This window comes from Bombina bombina, chromosome 1 (genome assembly GCF_027579735.1).
Source record: "Bombina bombina isolate aBomBom1 chromosome 1, aBomBom1.pri, whole genome shotgun sequence".
Taxonomy (NCBI): Eukaryota; Metazoa; Chordata; class Amphibia; order Anura; family Bombinatoridae; genus Bombina; species Bombina bombina.
The window spans coordinates 1,563,260,314-1,563,285,313 of record NC_069499.1 but is presented as its reverse complement, the minus strand read 5'-3'; the positions used below and the strand labels follow the sequence as shown (position 1 = coordinate 1,563,285,313).

Below are 25,000 nucleotides of genomic sequence, written 5' to 3'. Positions count from 1 at the left end.
AAGATCAGACTAAGTGCTATTGCATTGTCTTGTTATCATGCATTTGCTGATTACGCAAATCTACTGTATTTACTGTTTCTTTAAATGGACATTAATCACTTTGAGATTATAATATAGAATTATGAGTAGTAAAATTTTACTTTTATTACTTATTTTGCCCCTTAACTGCAGACTTGTTTGGTGAAGTGGTAAGAGGAAATTTGAAAAACAGCTGCAGCAAACAACATTTTAATGCCCTCAGAAAGTTTTTACACTTGGCTGACATACTCATTTACTTTAAAGGGACAGTCCAAAATAAACTTTCATGATTCATGTAATTTTAAACAATCTTCCAATTTACTTTTATCACCAATTTTTCTATGTTCTCTTGTTGAAAGCTAAACCTAGGAGGTTCATATGCTAATTTCTTAGACCTTGAATACAACCTCTTTTCAGAATGCATTTTGACAGTGTTTCACCACTAAAGGGTGTTAGTTCATGTGTGTCATAGCTAACACTGTGCTCATGCACGTGGAGTTACCTGGGAGCCCAAACTGATTGGCTAGTAATAAGCAAGTTTGTAAAAAAAAAAACTGAAATAAAGGGTCAGTCTGTAGAAGCTTAGATACAAGGTAATCACAGAGGTAAAATGTATATTAATATAACTGTTGGTTATGCAAAACTAGGGAATGGGTAATAAAGGGATTATCTATCTGTTTAAACAATAACAGTTCTGGTGTAGACTGTCCCTTTAAGTCTACAGAATAGTCTTGTCATTATCATGTTATGTCCCTTTAAAAACAAATGTACTGTGTTCCAGGAACTCACATGTTCCCTATATCTGTTATGTGATTCTGTACTGAACACCCTTATACCCTATTAGACTCGTGTAAGTACTAGCAAAGGGGATCCTAGAAGTGGCGGGGTTGGGTTCTGTTACCGTTATATTTTGCACCCCGTACTCCTGTCTGTCTCATCTATTGGTTTATACAGTGATGAAGCTATAGAGAGGTGCCATATAATTTGCTGAAAAAAATCTTCTAAAGATCTCAAAAAGTAAAGTATATTAACCAGCGGAATAAAACGTTAAACATTATTGGAGTCACGAAAATTAAATGCAATTGGTAAGTGCAGACGTGATGCTGTGTACTGAGCTAAAACATTTTATCCTGCGTAGTCCCTATTTAGTCTTCAGAGAGAAAACCCCATATCTGACTAAATGTGAAGCATATGTTGGCACTTCCGATTTACTAGTCAGCACATACCGACGGTATTTTCTGACATTATACTTTCCTGTATATACCTTCAGTACCAAGCGAATATTTGTCATATCGTTTCTGGAAAAAACAAGGTTCCTAATAGGTGGTGATGCAAAAGCCGCCATACACATTCTGTTGGGCTGTACCCCGTGTCTGCTGGGTACTGATCAGCATCGTTTGTCTGTTAGGAAATGTTCTGTATCTGGCTAATGCACACTTTGCAGTATAGGATACTATTTTCTCTGTTGAACAGCACCTACCTTAACTAATCTGTCAGGTAGTGCCCGTTGTTCTCTGCCAAGCTGTGTTCTGCACAAACATCAGTTGCTATAGTAACTGGTACCATCTGTACCATTATGCAGTGTGATGGTGCTATGGTCCCTGTTTGCTTTATTTTAAGACTTCGTAGAAATGTTTTTCACAATATAATGAATAGGTATTCTCAAATAGATAATGTCCATTTAAACAACCTGGTTACTTTATTAAATTAAAGCAAATATGTACTTTAATCTGTAAGTATTAAATATGAGTTATTTATTAATTGTATTAACTTTTTAACTTATTCAGTGTCCTTTAAAAATTGCAGATTTGCTAATATTCATGCCCAGCAAGTCTTTAAACTAATTTGGGTCTGTTATAGTAACAAATATGTAATTGGGCTACATTAACATAAGGAAAATGTGGTGAACTAAGCTATATACTAAAGTAATATTTTCCTTCAAAAAAATAATTTTCTAGGTTGTTTTTAGACGTGTTGCTCCCGGCTTGTTCTGTATGTCACAGAATAGCAGCAGTGTTTGGCCAGTTATAGGGGTGACTCCCCCCTCCTCCCTTGCCCCGCATGGAGATAAATGGTCCTGGCTCCTCTTTCTCTCACTAGATATAAACAGGAAGCTGCCAGCATCTCTGCTAGTGACAAGAACGGCAGAGAATACACACGGCTGATCCGTGCAAGGCATAATCTAGTGAGCTTACTCCTGCCCTGCTGTGTAATAAAGAGACAATGTATAGAGCATGTTGTTATTGCACTGTTGTCTGCATAGAACTACATATTTAAAGTGAATATAAAGTTTAATGAGAAAGTGCCTGGTTTTTAAAAAATACTAATAAAAACGGGCACTTTCTTTCCTTGAACTTTTACATGTAAGAGTTTTTTTAAAATACTTTCCTTATGCCTGCAGACCGGTGTTCTAAAATAAGTATCAACTTTATAAGAATGCGGGACCTGCGTCACTTCCGGTGACGTGACATCAGCTGTTGGAGGTGTGTGGCGCTCACAGCACATGCGCAAGTGGCCCAACCTCTCCAAATCAGCTGTTTCAGTAGCAGCAAAGGGTCGAGGAATTTTATTGAGATTAGCCTTTATTGCGCATGCGCTCCCGACACACTCCGTGCTTGCGCACGGCATCAGAGGGTCCAGGATTTATACAGCCGAGTTGCCCTCCGTGCGCATGCGCGCAGTGACGTACAATCGGGGTGAAAAAAAACAAACATACAATTTGAAATAATATTAAAAAATATGTGAATCCCAAATGATCAACACTTGAAGTTTTTTAATATAATCTGTCCTTTACTTTATGTACAGTGTCACGTGGCCCCACATAATCTAACGTGTTGATCATTTGGGTTTCACATATTTTTTAATATTATTTCAAATTGTATGTTGTTTTTTTCACCCCATTGTACATCACTGCGCAAATGCGCACTGAAGGCAACTCGCCTTGATAAATCCTGGACCCTCTGATGCCGAGCGCATGCGCGGAGTGTGTCGAAAGCGCATACACAATAAAGGCTAATCTCCATATAACTCCTCGACCATTTGCTGCTACTGGGCCACTTGCGCATGCGCAATGTGCGCCACACACCTCCAACAACTGATGGCACGTCACCGGAAGTGACGCAGGTCCCGCATTCTTATATTAGAACACCGGCGATCCTCCATCCGCAGCTCCTGATGTATATACTTAGCATATCTATGACGAATCCGGCTTCCTCCAATCATTGCATGGCCTCACGAGCTGGACGCTCTAGGGTGCAGGCAATTATTGGAGGGAGCCGGATTCGTCATCGATATAAAGTACAACAGGAGCTGTGGACGGAAGATCGCCGGTCTGCTGTCATTAGGAAAAAGGGAAGTATTAAAAAAAACAAACTCTTAAATGTAAAGTGAATGAAAGTGCCCCTGTTTTTATTAGTAAACCGGGCACCCTCTCATTAAACGTTACATTATGTTTAGTGTATAATATCATTCAAGTCAGCTCCACAGCTGCAATGAGAACATCTGGTGAGCCAGTGACAAGAGGCATGTGTGTGTAGCCACCAATCACAGCTAGATCCCAGTTGTTCATCATTTTGCCTCAGCATACATAGATGTGCATTTTTAACAAAGAATACCAAGAGAACAAAGTACAATTTATTATATAAGTAAATTGAAAAGTATCTTAAAGCACAATAAAGTCAACCTTATACTTTCATGATTCAGCGTGCCATTTTAATAAAGTTTATAATTGACTTCTGTTATCAAATTTGCTTTGTTCTCTTGGAATCCTTTGTTAAAGAGTAAACCTAGTTTATTATCCAAACAAATTGGATAATAGAAGTAAATCAGATAGTTTCCTAAGTTTGTACTCTCTGTCTAAACAGTGAATGTTTCATTGTCATGTCCCTTTAAGGATTAAAGGAATATTCTAGTCAAAATTAAACTTTAATGATTCAGATAGAGCATGCAATTTTAAGCAACTTTCCAATTTACTCCTATTATCAAATTTTCTTCGTTCTCTTGGTATCTTTATTTGAATGTAAGCTTAGGACTCGGCCCATTTTTTGGTTCAGTACCTGGGTATCGCTTGCTGATTGGTGTCTAAATGTAGCAATCAGTAAGCTCTACCCAGGTGCTGAACAAAAAATGGGCCGATTCCTAAGCTTACATTCTTGCCCTTTCAAATAAAAATACCAAGAGAACGAAGAAAAAATGATAATAGGAGTAGATTAGAAAGTTGCTTAGACTATGCCTTTAAATTGAACCTTTTTTTGCAAAAGCCGCCTGCTAAGCAAAGGGTCTGCTTGTTAGTAGAGACAACGTGACACGACAGCAAGTTGGGTGTGTACAAGACATACAGCTGACCTAGAACATCACAGACCATGATAGCAGGAAAACGTATGTAACATAAGGGCTGGAATCCTTTGCACTCAGGAAGCAATCAAGTCTAAACCAATTCATTACAAGATAATCTGCTCATATTTGTGTTAGAGGAGAGATGTTTGTGTATTACAAGCAGCTGCCTGCAGCGCTGATGAGAGATTTAGTGATTGGGGGGCTGATTACGATTGGTGCGTGTGGGAGCAAATAATATGTCCTGTTAACTGCGTAGGTAATTGGGTTGTCACCTCGCTGCGGAGTATATAAACAGGCTCCGGCGATACAGGTGATGTGCTGAGCAATAGTCTCCCACCCCGGTCTAATCTCACATCACAGCATCTTCCTTGTGCTATTGCCCAGAACTTATAACATGGTCGTGGGTATCTTACAGAAGCAGTGGTTGGTTCAAGGAATAGAAGTGGTAAGGACAATGCTGTAGGTTAAAGAGGCATGAAACCCAACGTTTTTCTGTCATGATTCAGATAGAGAATACAATTTACTTCTATTATCACCTTTGCTTTGTTCTCTTGTTGTTCTTTGTTAAAGAGATATCTAGATAGGTAGTGTGCACGTGTCTGCAGCACTATATGACAGGAAATAGTGCTTCAATCTAGTGCTCTTGCTACTGTGTAACATTGTTGTAAATCTGTTGCCATATATTATAGTATATATAGAAAATGTGATAATATAAGTAAATTTGAAAGTTGTTTAAAATTGTATGTTCTATCTGAATCATGATAGAAAAAAATTGGGGTTTTATGTCCCTTTAATACAAGAATGGCTGATATGCATAAGGCCATTCAGGAGGAAATATAAGCAGAGCAAATGGCTTTATCAGTGCTCAGTCTCTGATATTTAGGATCTGGGTTCTATCCCCATCCAGTTAGGTGAAATTCTACCAGGCACATATTAACCCCTTAACGACTAAAGACGTACAGGGAACGTCCTACAAAAAAAGGTTAGTTAACGACCAAGGACTACCCTGTACGTCCTTAGGGGTTCAAGCGGTGAAAGCGATCCTGGTCGCTTCCAGCCACTTTCAAGGTATTGCAGTGATGCCTCGATACTGTGGCCCTCTCTGCATCGACCAGCGATGGTGTCGATCGTTGGTGGGTGGGAGCAGCTGCAGGGAGGCGAGTGGGCGGCCCATAGCTGGCAAACTTCCGTCCAGCAGTTGTAGAGACTGTCGGGTGCGCGCGGGAGGTAGGGCGTGTCCTCGCGCCCACGATCTGGCAGCTGCAGTGGCGAAATTTGAAGTGGTGGGAGAGGGTGGCAGTGGAGGGGGGAAATAACTTTTAAAAATGGATCGGGGAGGGGTTAGGGTATGGAGGGGGGGCAGCTACACTACAGAAAAAGTGGTGTTTATTTAAAAGAAAAAGAAAAAAAAAAACACATTTGATTGCAAAGTACCCAAAATGGTGGCAAATAGTGGGGGGAGGGTTAGAGAGCTCTTTGGGTGGGATTAGGGAGGTTGGGGGCTAAGGGTGGATCCTACACAGCAGAATATATATATTTATTTTTAAATTAAAAAAAAGCCATTACTTAAGATGGCGGGGACAACTGTGGGGTGAGGGAGGGAAGAGAGCTGTTTGGGAGGGATCAGGGGGTGGGAGGCTGATCTCTACACTAAAGCTAAAATTAACCCTTTAAGCTCCCTACAAGCTACCTAATTAACCCCGTCACTCCTCGGCATAATACAAGTGTGGTGCGCAGCAGCATTTAGTGGCCTTCTAATTACCAAAAAGCAATGCCAAAGCCATATATGTCTGCCATTACTGAACAAAAGGGATCCTAGAAAAGCATTTACAACCATTTGTGCCATAATTGCACAAGCTATTTTTGTGAAAAAGTGAACATTTTTTTTTAATTTTTTTTTTATTTGATCGCATTTGGCGGTGAAATGGTGGCATGAAATATACCAAAATGGGCTTAGATCAATACTTTGGTTTGTCTACTACACTAAAGCTAAAATTAACCCTACAAGCTCCCTAATTAACCCCTTCACTGCTGGGCATAATACACGTGTGGTGCGCAGCGGCGTTTAGCGGCCTTCTAATTACCTAACAGTATTGCCAAAGCCATAAATGTCTGCTATTTCTGAACAAAGGGGATCCCAGAGAAGCTTTTACAACCAGCTGTGCCATAATTGCACAAGCTGTTTGTAAATAATTTCGGTGAGAGACCTAAAGTTTGTGAAAAAGTGAACGATTTTTTTAATTTGATCGCATTTGGCGGTGAAATGGTGGCATGAAATATACCATAATGGGCCTAGATCGATACTTTGGGATGTCTTCTAAAAAAAAATATATACATGTCAAGGGATATTCAGGGATTCCTGACAGATATCAGTGTCCCAATGTAACTAGCGCTAGTTTTGAAAAAAAGTGGTTTGGAAATAGCAAAGTGCTACTTGTATTTATGGCCCTATAACTTGCAAAAAAAGCAAAGAACATGTAAACATTGGGTATTTCTAAATTCAGGACAAAATTTGGAAACTATTTAGCATAGGTGTTTTTTGGTGGTTGTAGATGTGTAACAGATTTTGGGGGTCAAAGTTAGAGAAAATGATTTTCATCATATGTTATATATTTTTTTTATAGTAAATTATAAGATATGATGAAAATAATGGTATCTTTAGAAAGTGCATTTAATGGCGAGAAAAACGGTATATAATATGTGTGGGTACAGTAATGAGTATATAAACGGTATATAATATGTGTGGGTACAGTAATGAGTATATAAACGGTATATAATATGTGTGGGTACAGTAATGAGTATATAAACGGTATATAATATGTGTGGGTACAGTAATGAGTATATAAACGGTATATAATATGTGTGGGTACAGTAATGAGTATATAAACGGTATATAATATGTGTGGGTACAGTAATGAGTATATAAACGGTATATAATATGTGTGGGTACAGTAATGAGTATATAAACGGTATATAATATGTGTGGGTACAGTAAATGAGTATATAAACGGTATATAATATGTATGGGTACAGTAATGAGTATATAAACAGTATATAATATGTATGGGTACAGTAATGAGTATATAAACGGTATATAGTATGTGTGAGTACAGTAATGAGTATATAAACGGTATATAGTATGTGTGGGTACAGTAATGAGTATATAAACGGTATATAATATGTGTGGGTACAGTAAATGAGTATATAAACGGTATATAGTATGTGTGGGTACAGTAATGAGTATATAAACGGTATATAATATGTGTGGGTACAGTAAATGAGTATATAAACGGTATATAATATGTGTGGGTACAGTAAATGAGTAAGAGGAAAATTACAGCTAAACACAAACACCGCAGAAATGTAAAAATAGCATTGGTCTCAAACGGACAGAAAATGGAAAAGTGCTGTGGTCATTAAGGGGTTAATGTAAACACTTGGCGTTGTGTGAAGCTGTGAGAGTATTCATCACTGTGGAAAGCAACATGAGATTAACCTTTGTATTCAGCAATCATGTAACTTTAGAATAAAAAACTGCGTTACCCAGTGCACGAGCAGACTGGCACGGGATGTTTTTTATTTTAGCCTGTGTCCCCGAGGGGCTAGCGCAGGTGTGTAGCTGAGTTTTCGTTAGTCTATTTATATATGGGTAATTTACTTCTATAATTTAAAGTAAATGTAAAGTTGAATGAATAAGTGCCGGTTTCTTAAAAATTCTATTTAAAAACAGGGGCCCTTTCATTCATTAAACTTTACATTGCAGCGTTTTTTTAAGTACTTACCTTTTCTTTAGCAAACCCGGACCAGTGATCCCCCCCGCCGCAGCTCCTCTGTACTTACCCCAGCAATGACTAAACCGGCTTCCTCCAATCATGGCATGCACCCCAGAGTGTCCATCACGTGAGGCCACGCAACAATTGGAGAAAGACGGTTTCGTCATTAAAGTGCTAAGTACAGAGGAGCTGTGGGCGGAGGATCGCGGTCTGGGTTTGCTAAGGAAAAGGTAAGTATTTAAAAAAACGCTGCAATGTTAAGTTTAATTAATTAAAGTGCCCTTGTTTTTAATAGTATTTTTATTCAACTTTACATTCACTTTAATTTGCTCCATTCTTCAGATATCCTTTGTTGAAGAAATAGCAATGCACAATGATGAGCCAATCACACAAGTCATCTATGTGCAGCCACTAATCAGCAGCTACTGAGCCTATTTGGATATGTTTTTCTACAAATGATATCAAGAGAATGAAACAAATTAGGTAATAGAAGTACATTAGAAAGGTGTTTAAAATGTCATGCTCTTTGTAAACATAAAAGAAAAATGTGGGTTTCATGTCCCTTTAACATAATGAAAATGCTGTAAACCTTTGGCACAATTCTGTATCCCCACACCATGAGTGACAGAGTAAGTCTCGGCTTTATAAAGAGCACAAGCAGCTTAGGTGTTGTGTGGATTTTCCAGGTGTTGACAGACTTGCATGAAGGTTATTGGCCAGGAAAGGATTTTCCATATAGTTTTAAAGTGACACAAACCCAGTGTTTTTCTCTCATGATTGAGATAGAGCACACATTTACAAATGACTTCTGCTATGATTTAAGATCGGTCGATTCAGTGTTTCTCAGTGTAGTCAAAGCTGAGTTTTGTTTCAGTAGATGCTGCAGAACTGTCCCGATAATCGGCGGATGATGCAGGTCACACTAGGAGCCACAGATATTGCGACCTATCATGGCCACTTCCTAGACTCGCCCCCTTTGTTTTTTTTATTTTTTAAAGGGACATGAAACCCAGTATTTTTTTCTTTCATGATTCAGACAGAGCATGCAAATTTAAACAACTTTCCAACTTCTATTACCAAACTTGCATCACTGTATTTGAATCAATATATTGTTTGGCTTCATGTCACAAAACTTTAGTAGCTTTATTAGGGGAACTGACTCCTTGAGTGTGTGAGGCGCTGGCGTGGGCTTTTCTAGGCTAATAAATGTTACATTGCACCTAAATAAGGAAACCAAACCTCTGGGGTGCAAATAGAATCTGATGATCTTGGCTTGTGCGTCAGTGATTTAATTAGTGTAACTGAACCTGGCTAATTGGCAGATTTGTCTATCGCTGACCTAGATGAACCTAGTGAAGTTCCTGGCTGCCGTTTAGGTGTGTTATATCACTTAGATTGTAAGCTCTGTAGCTCTGCCTGCCCTGTCTTATATTTATTTACTGTATTCCTAATATAGCTCTACTCTGTGAATCTAGGAGCACCAGTGGCTAAAGGTTACTAATCAAGGGGAAATGGACCTAAACTTACAAAAAGGGGTAACTCAGTAATGGTACAACCAAGTATAGATGAATAAAAACAGAGGTTTAATACAGACCTGAATAACCCCATAGGGCAAAATTTATGAGCATGTAAAAAATGTATAAGCAAAAGAATTAAAACCTACAAAATGTATACAAGTTGTGCGCACCTAACTAGACAGTGCTCAAATAAGTGCAAAGATAATAACACAATTAGAAGTTAAATACTATAAACAGCTTGTAGTTACATTTGTCTACAGTCTCCCAATAGATTAACATGCCAGCATAATTTGAATGTTATTGTAACAGATTAACACCTTGTTTGGAGGAGCCTGTCCAGACTTGAGTCTGTAGATGAAAGTGCTAGACAGTGTCATTGTGTTAACAATTCAGCAGGAATGATAAGATATGATACCAAACTGCAAATTAGGGACATATATATGACAAAGTTAGGCTTGTGTAACCTGCCATATGCACTTTCAGTAGTCAGGACTTGAAAATCCATAATTTTTTAGATTTAATTTGCTAGAAAAGGGGGCAAAATAATTAATGAAAGTATATTGCAAAGTTATTTTACTATATATAATTAAGCTTTTTAAATTGCAATCTCAAAGTGTGTACTGTCTCTTTAAGTAAGTTTTTATTTTTTGAATGTGGTGTCTAGAGACCGAAAGCAGTGATGATGATCGTAGGGATATCGTCCTCGATTAGATCTCATTCCCGGTTTTATATCTCGTTACATATTTTTGTCATTTTCTTTTAAGTATTTTGTTCTTAAACCGTTCTCTGCTTTGTTGTAACTTGAAATGATTAAATTATGAAGCAATTTGGATATTTTTATGGATCACCGTAGTGGAAAAAGTTACTAATTGCACAATAGTCTAATTTATCTCTAGTTTGTCCCCTCTAGCTAAGTGTGTGTAAGTTCTACGGTTACTTAAAGACCACATCCTCTCATTTACTTTTACACCTTTACAGTGAATTTGTGTTCCCTCTGGCAATGACGGAGTTAAGTGATGTCTGGCGTGTGAGCACGTGTCTGTCAACAGCCAGGTTAGATCGTGTACAGATATGTATTGCCGCTTCCTCCCCCCATTCACCCCTCCTGTATACAGAGTTTTATGTAGGAACTGCGGATATTCATGTAAAAAGGTTTTCTTCATACCTACAGCCTTTTGTGGCTTCTTATTTAAAGTTTGTTTTACATCAGTTATGTGATGATCAGGCTGACTAGGCCGTGCTAGAGAGGCGGAACCTGGCAGTATGCCGTGTCGGTGTTGTCAAGAGCAGAACATTTTTATATTAAAGAAATAAATACTATTTCTCTAGGGTCTCTTGAAGGCTCCCTAATGAGATCATTACTGAAGGGCAGAGTGAGCATATATGGATCGAGCATGCACCCCCCCCAACCCCCAAGATGTACAGTTATTAATAAGACGGCCCCTCTACCTGGCTGAGCTAGATGACAATATATGCAAAGGGATTGTCACTTCATTTACTTCCACTTGTCCCAGAGCAGCTTTTGCTGGGGAGTGGGTCAGACAATTAATAATCAGAAGCCAGATGGTCTATAGACTGGGAATACAGTACATGGAGGAACAGATTTATTTGTATTTTGTGTTTTAAAATAAAAGGCTTTAATGGGACTTGTTGACTTCGTTCACTAGTGACGGCAGCAAATGCAACTTAATATTCTTATTGTGCACCTTTTTATTTATGTGTTTATATTTAATTGGAATGTGTTTTATCTACATCAGTATCTGGCCCACTCAACAGAGGTCCTGGTGCAAAACATTTTTGTGCCCCCTCAGCGGTAACTTAGTAATGATATACATGCTGCTCTGTATAATGATTTTGATAATTTATATGGATAAGACAACCTGCACTAATAAAGGGCTCCCCTGCATTACAATTGTACACATTCTGCACACACCTATGTATAGACTGGCTGCTATAGGCCCCCCTAGTACTTGGGCCCTGATGCCACTGCACCAATGGTAGTTCCGTCCTTGATCTACTTATCCCCAAAACAATCTAGGTTTTGTCTATTTATTGTAAAACTAGACATTTAATTGTGCCAAAGAGGTTGTAGAAGTGCATCCTGGGATATGAGGAGACAAGAGACTGTTTATTGCTGTCTATAGCCTTACTAGCGTTATGGATAACTAACTGTATTACATGTTTTTTTTTGGGGGGGTTGCGGACATTCAGCCCCTGAGCAAACAAAACATTACTAGTTTTCCTATTCTCTAGTTTGAGTCATCAATCTGACTGATAAACTGTTCTACTCACAACTGTTCTACTCACAACTTGTGTATATAAGAGTACTTCAAAGCCGTTTTACTGGAGGTGTCATGTGTGTCTTAGACCCATTGCTCTAGTTTGGTTGGGAAGGTGTTGTGTACTGGGTGAAGGACTTTGTGTTCTTTTACAAAAATATGTAGTCCTAGTACTAAATTATCTCTCTTCTTGTCTCCACAGTTTGTGAGGACCCTCAAGGATACGGAGCCATCATGACTGATACTATCAGGGACATCGGGGTAAAGCAGGCCCTACCTGCCCGAGCTGTAGGGGAGAAACCAGTGGATTTCGGATATGTGGGAATTGATGCCATCTTGGAGCAGATGAGGAAAAAGGCCATGAAGCAGGGCTTCGAGTTAAACATCATGGTTGTGGGTGAGTGCATTTAGCATCTTATCAGAGGGGAACAATTAAGGTCTTTCCCAAGATCCCATGAATCCACAAATGCTACAGTAGCGGATGATTTCTCTAGAACACGTACAGTATGTGGCAGAAAGCCCACGTGTGAGAGCAACTAGTTTGTGAGTACAAAGCATTATGGGAGCATATAAATCCCCAGACCTTTCTGTGTGTTTGGTTTAGCCACATTTGTGTAAATAATTAAAGCCATATGTGTATATTTATATTATGTGGCCTTCATGACTTTAACATTGTGCAGATCTGAGGACAGCGTGTTGACATGATAAAAGAAACTCTCAGTTCTTTTTAAATTTCCTCTCCCATGAAAAACTTAAGATTAGAGTCATTTTTACAGGCAGGAGACTTCAAGACTCCTAAGTATTTAATAAGGCTACAGCTTTATGAATCTCCCAGTTCATCTCCTAAGAATGCTAATTGCCTAGTTTTGTTTCATTGTATAAGAATGTATGAAGTAGGTAGGTAAAAGTATAGTTAGTGCGTGTGGGTAAGAGTATGGATTGTGCCCTTGTTTGTTTGGGTAAACACCTTTTGTGTGTAGGTGCTTAGAGTGGATTGCTTATATGACGGTTGTGTGCACACTAGGGGGGGTCGTGATTTGTGTGTATAACGGAGTATTTTTGTTTATTCTCAGTGATTGCTAATATTCCATCTCCTTCACTCATACTCTTCTTTTCTGATCTCAGGTCAGAGCGGATTAGGGAAATCCACATTAATAAACACACTCTTCAAATCTAAAGTGAGCAGAAAATCAGTGCAACCTACGCCTGAAGAGCGAATCCCCAAAACTGTGGAAATCAAGAGTGTTACTCATGGTGAGCTGCTAGCAGATGCCATTTCTCTCTCCCATGTCTGGAATTGTATTCTCTCCCTATCCCTCTGAAGGATGCATGTTGCCTTCTTACACCATGGGCCTAGGGTGGGGGGGCAGCATGCTCTGCCCACAAGACTCATTCGTGTCACCAAGGAATTCATCCTCTAATGTCAGATCCTGTGATTCTCTTACAGAAATCGAGGAGAAAGGTGTGCGGATGAAGCTGACGGTTATTGATACACCCGGCTTTGGAGATCATATCAATAATGAGAACTGGTGAGGAAAAACAGGGCATGGGTGCAATTTACAATATGAGGTAGAATTCCTATTCCCCAATATAATCCTTTCAAAAAGTGAATAGAATAACAACAGTTGGTTCTCACTCTGAAACAAGTACTAAACTTAGTGAATTTACGTTATATACGTCTCACTCTCTATGCCTGTTTAGCTGGATGCCCATCATGCAATTCATCAATGACCAGTATGAGAAGTACTTGCAGGAAGAGGTGAACATCAATCGCAAGAAGCGGATTCCAGACTCGCGGGTTCACTGCTGCATATATTTTATCCCAGCTACCGGCCACTCGTGAGTTATCTCCCTGTCTTCTATTTGTGTCTGCTGTTCTCTCTTCCTCTTTTTTCCCTCTCCATAACATGTCATGAGAAGAATAAATCCTGAAGTACCGTATGACCCTGATAAATGTTGGAATCCTCTTTAAAAAATGAGATATGTCAATAAATCTTTCCCTTTCTGCTGAATTCACTTTCCTTTCTGCCCCTCCTCTGCCATCATTGTATTCATGCTTATTCTAGAGCCCTCAGTCTAATGTGTTCTCAGTGCCTTATAAAGTCAGGCTGTGCGCTCCTTGGGTCTCCCTACTGCCTCTGGCGTTTATGAAATCTCCGGATAGGATACAAGTGACGGGAGCACTCACTCTCTGCAGGAAGGAGAGACAGCGGGCAGGAAGGATGCTGCTTAGGATTAAGGGCTGACGTTTCTCTTTCTTTACACTCCTCAAACCACCGCCCATCCTCCCAGCCCATATAACTACCCAAACCTGTCACTTACACGGAAACTACATTTAACTCCACGTGAGGACCCATCTGTTTTCCAGACTTACTCCTTCCCTGTATGTTCTAAAACCTCAGACCTTATTGGGTTCCTCACCCTTTTATTCTTTATTTATCTTTCTGACTTCATAAGTTGGTTGGTTGAGAACTTGTTCTTACCGCCTCTATTGGACGTTTTTTCCATGAATCACCCACCCTTTCTGTAAAGAAGTGCTTTGGCAAAAATACTCCTTAACCTATTGCTCTCCTGCTAGAGATCATGTCCTCTTGTTCTAGTATTGATCTTATTGTGATAAATACATTCAGCCCTAGATTTATTAGGTAACCATATACTTGATTGTTTATCATATCACCTCTCTTCCCTTCTCATCTTGTGTGATTTTCCATATGTCTTAAAGTTCCTTTTATTTCCTATTCACAAACTAAAAATACACTTGTAAATGTGTAATACAGGATGTTTTAAGAAAAATGTTTAATCATATTTCTCCAACATAGGTGTGTCCGGTCCACGGCGTCATCCTTACTTGTGGGATATTCTCTTCCCCAACAGGAAATGGCAAAGAGCCCAGCAAAGCTGGTCACATGATCCCTCCTAGGCTCCGCCTACCCCAGTCATTCTCTTTGCCGTTGTACAGGCAACATCTCCACGGAGATGGCTTAGAGTTTTTTAGTGTTTAACTGTAGTTTTTATTATTCAATCAAGAGTTTGTTATTTTGAAATAGTGCTGGTATGTACTATTTACTCAGAAACAGAAAAGAGATGAAGATTTCTGTTTGTATGAGGAAAATGATTTTAGCAACCGTCACTAAAATCCATGGCTGTTCCACACAGGACTGTTGAGAGCAATTAACTTCAGTTGGGGGAACAGTGAGCAGTCTCTTGCTGCTTGAGGTATGACACATTCTAACAAGACGATGTAATGCTGGAAGCTGTCATTTTCCCTATGGGATCCGGTAAGCCATGTTTATTAAGATCGTAAATAAGGGCTTCACAAGGGCTTATTAAGACTGTAGACTTTTTCTGGGCTAAATCGATTCATTATTAACACATATTTAGCCTTGAGGAATCATTTATTATGGGTATTTTGATATAATAATATCGGCAGGCACTGTTTTAGACACCTTATTCTTTAGGGGCTTTCCCAAATCATAGGCAGAGCCTCATTTTCGCGCCGGTGTTGCGCACTTGTTTTTGAGAGGCATGACATGCAGTCGCATGTGAGAGGAGCTCTGATACTTAGAAAAGACTTTCTGAAGGCGTCATTTGGTATCGTATTCCCCTTTGGGCTTGGTTGGGTCTCAGCAAAGCAGATACCAGGGACTGTAAAGGGGTTAAAGTTTAAAACGGCTCCGGTTCCGTTATTTTAAGGGTTAAAGCTTCCAAATTTGGTGTGCAATACTTTTAAGGCTTTAAGACACTGTGGTGAAAATTTGGTGAATTTTGAACAATTCCTTCATGTTTTTTCGCAATTGCAGTAATAAAGTGTGTTCAGTTTAAAATTTAAAGTGACAGTAACGGTTTTATTTTAAAACGTTTTTTGTACTTTGTTATCAAGTTTATGCCTGTTTAACATGTCTGAACTACCAGATAGACTGTGTTCTGAATGTGGGGAAGCCAGAATTCCCATTCATTTAAATAAATGTGATTTATGTGACAATGACAATGATGCCCAAGATGATTCCTCAAGTGAGGGGAGTAAGCATGGTACTGCATCATTCCCTCCTTCGTCTACACGAGTCTTGCCCACTCAGGAGGCCCCTAGTACATCTAGCGCGCCAATACTCCTTACTATGCAACAATTAACGGCTGTAATGGATAATTCTGTCAAAAACATTTTAGCCAAAATGAACACTTATCAGCGTAAGCGCGACTGCTCTGTTTTAGATACTGAAGAGCATGACGACGCTGATAATAATGGTTCTGAAGGGCCCCTAACCCAGTCTGATGGGGCCAGGGAGGTTTTGTCTGAGGGAGAAATTACTGATTCAGGGAACATTTCTCAACAAGCTGAACCTGATGTGATTACGTTTAAATTTAAGTTGGAACATCTCCGCATTCTGCTTAAGGAGGTATTATCCACTCTGGATGATTGTGACAAGTTGGTCATCCCGGAGAAACTATGTAAAATGGACAAGTTCCTAGAGGTCCCGGGGCTCCCAGAAGCTTTTCCTATACCCAAGCGGGTGGCGGACATTGTTAATAAAGAATGGGAAAGGCCCGGTATTCCTTTCGTCCCTCCCCCCATATTTAAAAAAAAAAAAAAAAAAAAAAAAAAAATGGTCGACCCCAGAAAGGACTTATGGCAGACAGTCCCCAAGGTCGAGGGAGCGGTTTCCACTTTAAACAAACGCACCACTATACCCATAGAGGATAGTTGTGCTTTCAAAGATCCTATGGATAAAAAATTAGAAGGTTTACTTAAAAAGATGTTTGTTCAGCAGGGTTACCTTCTACAACCAATTTCATGCATTGTCCCTGTAGCTACAGCCGCATGTTTCTGGTTCGATGAGCTGATAAAGGCGGTCGATAGTGATTCTCCTCCTTATGAGGAGATTATGGACAGAATCAATGCTCTCAAATTGGCTAATTCTTTCACCCTAGACGCCACTTTGCAATTGGCTAGGTTAGCGGCTAAGAATTCTGGGTTTGCTATTGTGGCGCGCAGAGCGCTTTGGTTGAAATCTTGGTCAGCTGATGCGTCTTCCAAGAACAAGCTACTTAACATTCCTTTCAAGGGGAAAACGCTGTTTGGCCCTGACTTGAAAGAGATTATCTCTGATATCACTGGGGGTAAGGGCCACGCCCTTCCTCAGGATCGGCCTTTCAAGGCAAAAAAATAAACCTAATTTTCGTCCCTTTCGTAGAAATGGACCAGCCCAAAGTGCTACGTCCTCTAAGCAAGAGGGTAATACTTCTCAAGCCAAGCCAGCTTGGAGACCAATGCAAGGCTGGAACAAGGGAAAGCAGGCCAAGAAACCTGCCACTGCTACCAAGACAGCATGAAATGTTGGCCCCCGATCCGGGACCGGATCTGGTGGGGGGCAGACTCTCTCTCTTCGCTCAGGCTTGGGCAAGAGATGTTCTGGATCCTTGGGCGCTAGAAATAGTCTCCCAAGGTTATCTTCTGGAATTCAAGGGGCTTCCCCCAAGGGGGAGGTTCCACAGGTCTCAGTTGTCTTCAGACCACATAAAAAGACAGGCATTCTTACATTGTGTAGAAGACCTGTTAAAAATGGGAGTGATTCATCCTGTTCCATTAAGAGAACAAGGGCTGGGGTTCTACTCCAATCTGTTCATAGTTCCCAAAAAAGAGGGAACGTTCAGACCAATCTTAGATCTCAAGATCTTAAACAAGTTTTCTCCAACATAGGTGTGTCCGGTCCACGGCGTCATCCTTACTTGTGGGATATTCTCTTCCCCAACAGGAAATGGCAAAGAGCCCAGCAAAGCTGGTCACATGATCCCTCCTAGGCTCCGCCTACCCCAGTCATTCTCTTTGCCGTTGTACAGGCAACATCTCCACGGAGATGGCTTAGAGTTTTTTAGTGTTTAACTGTAGTTTTTATTATTCAATCAAGAGTTTGTTATTTTGAAATAGTGCTGGTATGTACTATTTACTCAGAAACAGAAAAGAGATGAAGATTTCTGTTTGTATGAGGAAAATGATTTTAGCAACCGTCACTAAAATCCATGGCTGTTCCACACAGGACTGTTGAGAGCAATTAACTTCAGTTGGGGGAACAGTGAGCAGTCTCTTGCTGCTTGAGGTATGACACATTCTAACAAGACGATGTAATGCTGGAAGCTGTCATTTTCCCTCTGGGATCCGGTAAGCCATGTTTATTACGATTGTAAATAAGGGCTTCAAAAAGGGCTTATTAAGACTGTAGATTTTTTTTTTTGGGCTAAATCGATTGATTATTAACACATATTTAGCCTTGAGGAATCATTTTATCTGGGTATTTTGATATAATAATATCGGCAGGCACTGTTTTAGACACCTTATTCTTTAGGGGCTTTCCCAAAGCATAGGCAGAGCCTCATTTTCGCGCCGGTGTTGCGCACTTGTTTTTGAGAGGCATGGCATGCAGTCGCATGTGAGAGGAGCTCTGATACTTAGAAAAGACTTTCTGAAGGCGTCATTTGGTATCGTATTCCCCTTGGGGCTTGGTTGGGTCTCAGCAAAGCAGATACCAGGGACTGTAAAGGGGTTAAAGTTCAAAACGGCTCCGGTTCCGTTATTTTAAGGGTTAAAGCTTCCAAATTTGGTGTGCAATACTTTTAAGGCTTTAAGACACTGTGGTGAAAATTTGGTAAATTTTGAACAATTCCTTCATGTTTTTTCGCATTTGCAGTAATAAAGTGTGTTCAGTTTAAAATTTAAAGTGACAGTAACGGTTTTATTTTAAAACGTTTTTTGTACTTGTTATCAAGTTTATGCCTGTTTAACATGTCTGAACTACCAGATAGACTGTGTTCTGAATGTGGGGAAGCCAGAATTCCTATTCATTTAAATAAATGTGATTTATGTGACAATGACAATGATGCCCAAGATGATTCCTCAAGTGAGGGGAGTAAGCATGGTACTGCATCATTCCCTCCTTCGTCTACACGAGTCTTGCCCACTCAGGAGGCCCCTAGTACATCTAGCGCGCCAATACTCCTTACTATGCAACAATTAACGGCTGTAATGGATAATTCTGTCAAAAACATTTTAGCCAAAATGAACACTTATCAGCGTAAGCGCGACTGCTCTGTTTTAGATACTGAAGAGCATGACGACGCTGATATTAATATTTCTGAAGGGCCCCTAACTCAGTCTGATGGGGCCAGGGAGGTTTTGTCTGAGGGAGAAATTACTGATTCAGGGAACATTTCTCAACAAGCTGAACCTGATGTGATTGCATTTAAATTTAAGTTGGAACATCTCTGCATTCTGCTTAAGGAGGTATTATCCACTCTGGATGATTGTGACAAGTTGGTCATCCCAGAGAAACTATGTAAAATGGACAAGTTCCTAGAGGTGCCGGGGCTCCCAGAAGCTTTTCCTATACCCAAGCGGGTGGCGGACATTGTTAATAAAGAATGGGAAAGGCCCGGTATTCCTTTCGTCCCTCCCCCCATATTTAAAAAATTGTTTCCTATGGTCGACCCCAGAAAGGACTTATGGCAGACAGTCCCCAAGGTCGAGGGAGCGGTTTCCACTTTAAACAAACGCACCACTATACCCATAGAGGATAGTTGTGCTTTCAAAGATCCTATGGATAAAAAATTAGAAGGTTTGCTTAAAAAGATGTTTGTTCAGCAGGGTTACCTTCTACAACCAATTTCATGCATTGTCCCTGTCGCTACAGCCGCATGTTTCTGGTTCGATGAGCTGATAAAGGCGGTCGACAGTGATTCTCCTCCTTATGAGGAGATTATGGACAGAATCAATGCTCTCAAATTGGCTAATTCTTTCACCCTAGACGCCACTTTGCAATTGGCTAGGTTAGCGGCTAAGAATTCTGGGTTTGCTATTGTGGCGCGCAGAGCGCTTTGGTTGAAATCTTGGTCGGCTGATGCGTCTTCCAAGAACAAGCTACTTAACATTCCTTTCAAGGGGAAAACGCTGTTTGGCCCTGACTTGAAAGAGATTATCTCGGATATCACTGGGGGTAAGGGCCACGCCCTTCCTCAGGATCGGCCTTTCAAGGCAAAAAATAAACCTAATTTTCGTCCCTTTCGTAGAAACGGACCAGCCCAAAGTGCTACGTCCTCTAAGCAAGAGGGTAATACTTCTCAAGCCAAGCCAGCTTGGAGACCAATGCAAGGCTGGAACAAGGGAAAGCAGGCCAAGAAACCTGCCACTGCTACCAAGACAGCATGAAATGTTGGCCCCCGATCCGGGACCGGATCTGGTGGGGGGCAGACTCTCTCTCTTCGCTCAGGCTTGGGCAAGAGATGTTCTGGATCCTTGGGCGCTAGAAATAGTCTCCCAAGGTTATCTTCTGGAATTCAAGGGACTTCCCCCAAGGGGGAGGTTCCACAGGTCTCAGTTGTCTTCAGACCACATAAAAAGACAGGCATTCTTACATTGTGTAGAAGACCTGTTAAAAATGGGAGTGATTCATCCCGTTCCATTAAGAGAACAAGGGATGGGGTTCTACTCCAATCTGTTTATAGTTCCCAAAAAAGAGGGAACGTTCAGACCAATCTTAGATCTCAAGATCTTAAACAAGTTTCTCAAGGTTCCATCGTTCAAGATGGAAACCATTCGAACTATTCTTCCTTCCATCCAGGAAGGTCAATTCATGACCACGGTGGATTTAAAGGATGCGTATCTACATATTCCTATCCACAAGGAACATCATCGGTTCCTGAGGTTTGCATTCCTGGACAAACATTACCAGTTTGTGGCGCTTCCTTTCGGATTAGCCACTGCTCCAAGGATTTTCACAAAGGTACTAGGGTCCCTTCTAGCTGTGCTAAGACCAAGGGGCATTGCTGTAGTACCTTACTTGGACGACATTCTGATTCAAGCGTCGTCCCTTCCTCAAGCAAAGGCTCACACGGACATTGTCCTGGCCTTTCTCAGATCTCACGGATGGAAAGTGAACGTGGAAAAGAGTTCTCTATCTCCGTCAACAAGGGTTCCCTTCTTGGGAACAATAATAGACTCCTTAGAAATGAGGATTTTTCTGACAGAGGCCAGAAAAACAAAACTTCTAGACTCTTGTCGGATACTCCATTCCGTTCCTCTTCCTTCCATAGCTCAGTGCATGGAAGTGATCGGGTTGATGGTAGCGGCAATGGACATAGTTCCTTTTGCACGCATTCATCTAAGACCATTACAACTGTGCATGCTCAGTCAGTGGAATGGGGACTATACAGACTTGTCTCCGAAGATACAAGTAAATCAGAGGACCAGAGACTCACTCCGTTGGTGGCTGTCCCTGGACAACCTGTCACGAGGGATGACATTCCGCAGACCAGAGTGGGTCATTGTCACGACCGACGCCAGTCTGATGGGCTGGGGCGCGGTCTGGGGATCCCTGAAAGCTCAGGGTCTTTGGTCTCGGGAAGAATCTCTTCTACCGATAAATATTCTGGAACTGAGAGCGATATTCAATGCTCTCAAGGCTTGGCCTCAGCTTGCGAGGGCCAAGTTCATACGGTTTCAATCAGACAACATGACAACTGTTGCGTACATCAACCATCAGGGGGGAACAAGGAGTTCCCTGGCGATGGAAGAAGTGACCAAAATCATTCTATGGGCGGAGTCTCACTCCTGCCACCTGTCTGCTATCCACATCCCAGGAGTGGAAAATTGGGAAGCGGATTTTCTGAGTCGTCAGACATTGCATCCGGGGGAGTGGGAACTCCATCCGGAAATCTTTGCCCAAGTCACTCAGCTGTGGGGCATTCCAGACATGGATCTGATGGCCTCTCGTCAGAACTTCAAAGTTCCTTGCTACGGGTCCAGATCCAGGGATCCCAAGGCGGCTCTAGTGGATGCACTAGTAGCACCTTGGACCTTCAAACTAGCTTATGTGTTCCCGCCGTTTCCTCTCATCCCCAGGCTGGTAGCCAGGATCAATCAGGAGAGGGCGTCGGTGATCTTGATAGCTCCTGCGTGGCCACGCAGGACTTGGTACGCAGATCTGGTGAATATGTCATCGGCTCCTCCTTGGAAGCTACCTTTGAGACGAGACCTTCTTGTTCAGGGTCCGTTCGAACATCCGAATCTGGTTTCACTCCAGCTGACTGCTTGGAGATTGAACGCTTGATCTTATCGAAGCGAGGATTCTCAGATTCTGTTATCGATACTCTTGTTCAGGCCAGAAAGCCTGTAACTAGAAAGATTTACCACAAAATTTGGAAAAAATATATCTGTTGGTGTGAATCTAAAGGATTCCCTTGGGACAAGGTTAAGATTCCTAGGATTCTATCCTTCCTTCAAGAAGGATTGGAAAAAGGATTATCTGCAAGTTCCCTGAAGGGACAGATTTCTGCCTTGTCTGTGTTACTTCACAAAAAGCTGGCCGCTGTGCCAGATGTTCAAGCCTTTGTTCAGGCTCTGGTTAGAATTAAGCCTGTTTACAAACCTTTGACTCCTCCTTGGAGTCTCAATTTAGTTCTTTCAGTTCTTCAGGGGGTTCCGTTTGAACCCTTGCATTCCGTTGATATTAAGTTATTATCTTGGAAAGTTTTGTTTTTAGTTGCAATTTCTTCTGCTAGAAGAGTTTCAGAATTATCTGCTCTGCAGTGTTCTCCTCCTTATCTGGTGTTCCATGCAGATAAGGTGGTTTTACGTACTAAACCTGGTTTTCTTCCAAAAGTTGTTTCTAACAAAAACATTAACCAGGAGATTATCGTACCTTCTCTGTGTCCGAAACCAGTTTCAAAGAAGGAACGTTTGTTGCACAATTTGGATGTTGTTCGCGCTCTAAAATTCTATTTAGATGCTACAAAGGATTTTAGACAAACATCTTCCTTGTTTGTTGTTTATTCCGGTAAAAGGAGAGGTCAAAAAGCAACTTCTACCTCTCTCTCTTTTTGGATTAAAAGCATCATCAGATTGGCTTACGAGACTGCCGGACGGCAGCCTCCCGAAAGAATCACAGCTCATTCCACTAGGGCTGTGGCTTCCACATGGGCCTTCAAGAACGAGGCTTCTGTTGATCAGATATGTAGGGCAGCGACTTGGTCTTCACTGCACACTTTTACCAAATTTTACAAGTTTGATACTTTTGCTTCTTCTGAGGCTATTTTTGGGAGAAAGGTTTTGCAAGCCGTGGTGCCTTCCATTTAGGTGACCTGATTTGCTCCCTCCCTTCATCCGTGTCCTAAAGCTTTGGTATTGGTTCCCACAAGTAAGGATGACGCCGTGGACCGGACACACCTATGTTGGAGAAAACAGAATTTATGTTTACCTGATAAATTACTTTCTCCAACGGTGTGTCCGGTCCACGGCCCGCCCTGGTTTTTTTAATCAGGTCTGATAATTTATTTTCTTTAACTACAGTCACCACGGTACCATATGGTTTCTCCTATGCAAATATTCCTCCTTAACGTCGGTCGAATGACTGGGGTAGGCGGAGCCTAGGAGGGATCATGTGACCAGCTTTGCTGGGCTCTTTGCCATTTCCTGTTGGGGAAGAGAATATCCCACAAGTAAGGATGACGCCGTGGACCGGACACACCGTTGGAGAAAGTAATTTATCAGGTAAACATAAATTCTGTTTCTCAAGGTTCCATCGTTCAAGATGGAAACCATTCGAACTATTCTTCCTTCCATCCAGGAAGGTCAATTCATGACCACAGTGGATTTAAAGGATGCGTATCTACATATTCCTATCCACAAGGAACATCATCGGTTCCTAAGGTTCGCATTCCTGGACAAGCATTACCAGTTCGTGGCGCTTCCTTTCGGATTAGCCACTGCTCCAAGGATTTTCACAAAGGTACTAGGGTCTCTTCTAGCTGTGCTAAGACCAAGGGGCATTGCTGTAGTACCTTACTTGGACGACATTCTGATTCAAGCGTCGTCCCTTCCTCAAGCAAAGGCTCACACGGACATTGTCCTGGCCTTTCTCAGATCTCACGGATGGAAAGTGAACGTGGAAAAGAGTTCTATATCTCCGTCAACAAGGGTTCCCTTCTTGGGAACAATAATAGACTCCTTAGAAATGAGGATTTTTCTGACAGAGGCCAGAAAAACAAAACTTCTAGACTCTTGTCGGATACTTCATTCCGTTCCTCTTCCTTCCATAGCGCAGTGCATGGAAGTGATCGGTTTGATGGTAGCGGCAATGGACATAGTTCCTTTTGCGCGCATTCATCTAAGACCATTACAACTGTGCATGCTCAGTCAGTGGAATGGGGACTATACAGACTTGTCTCCGAAGATACAAGTAAATCAGAGGACCAGAGACTCACTCCGTTGGTGGCTGTCCCTGGACAACCTGTCACAAGGGATGACATTCCGCAGACCGGAGTGGGTCATCGTCACGACCGACGCCAGTCTGATGGGCTGGGGCGCGGTCTGGGGATCCCTGAAGGCTCAGGGTCTTTGGTCTCGGGAAGAATCTCTTCTACCGATAAATATTCTGGAACTGAGAGCGATATTCAATGCTCTCAAGGCTTGGCCTCAGCTAGCGAGGGCCAAGTTCATACGGTTTCAATCAGACAACATGACAACTGTTGCGTACATCAACCATCAGGGGGGAACAAGGAGTTCCCTAGCGATGGAAGAAGTGACCAAAATCATTCTATGGGCGGAGTCTCACTCCTGCCACCTGTCTGCTATCCACATCCCAGGAGTGGAAAATTGGGAAGCGGATTTTCTGAGTCGTCAGACATTGCATCCGGGGGAGTGGGAACTCCATCCGGAAATCTTTGCCCAAGTCACTCAGCTGTGGGGCATTCCAGACATGGATCTGATGGCCTCTCGTCAGAACTTCAAAGTTCCTTGCTACGGGTCCAGATCCAGGGATCCCAAGGCGGCTCTAGTGGATGCACTAGTAGCACCTTGGACCTTCAAACTAGCTTATGTGTTCCCGCCGTTTCCTCTCATCCCCAGGCTGGTAGCCAGGATCAATCAGGAGAGGGCGTCGGTGATCTTGATAGCTCCTGCGTGGCCACGCAGGACTTGGTATGCAGATCTGGTGAATATGTCATCGGCTCCACCTTGGAAGCTACCTTTGAGACGAGACCTTCTTGTTCAGGGTCCGTTCGAACATCCGAATCTGGTTTCACTCCAGCTGACTGC

General features: G+C 41.6%; 1 protein-coding gene across 4 annotated transcripts in view; it reads left to right on the top strand.

Moving 5' to 3' along the window:
- SEPTIN9 (septin 9) overlaps nt 1–25,000 on the top strand; it is a 618,133-nt gene that overhangs the window by 561,785 nt on the left and 31,348 nt on the right. For all 4 annotated transcript variants that reach the window (XM_053709672.1, XM_053709686.1, XM_053709679.1 and 1 more), the window contains 4 exons: nt 12,125–12,319; nt 13,048–13,176; nt 13,370–13,451; nt 13,624–13,761. In XM_053709672.1, the coding sequence (XP_053565647.1) occupies nt 12,125–12,319; nt 13,048–13,176; nt 13,370–13,451; nt 13,624–13,761 (544 nt within the window). The remainder of the gene's footprint in view (nt 1–12,124; nt 12,320–13,047; nt 13,177–13,369; nt 13,452–13,623; nt 13,762–25,000) is intronic.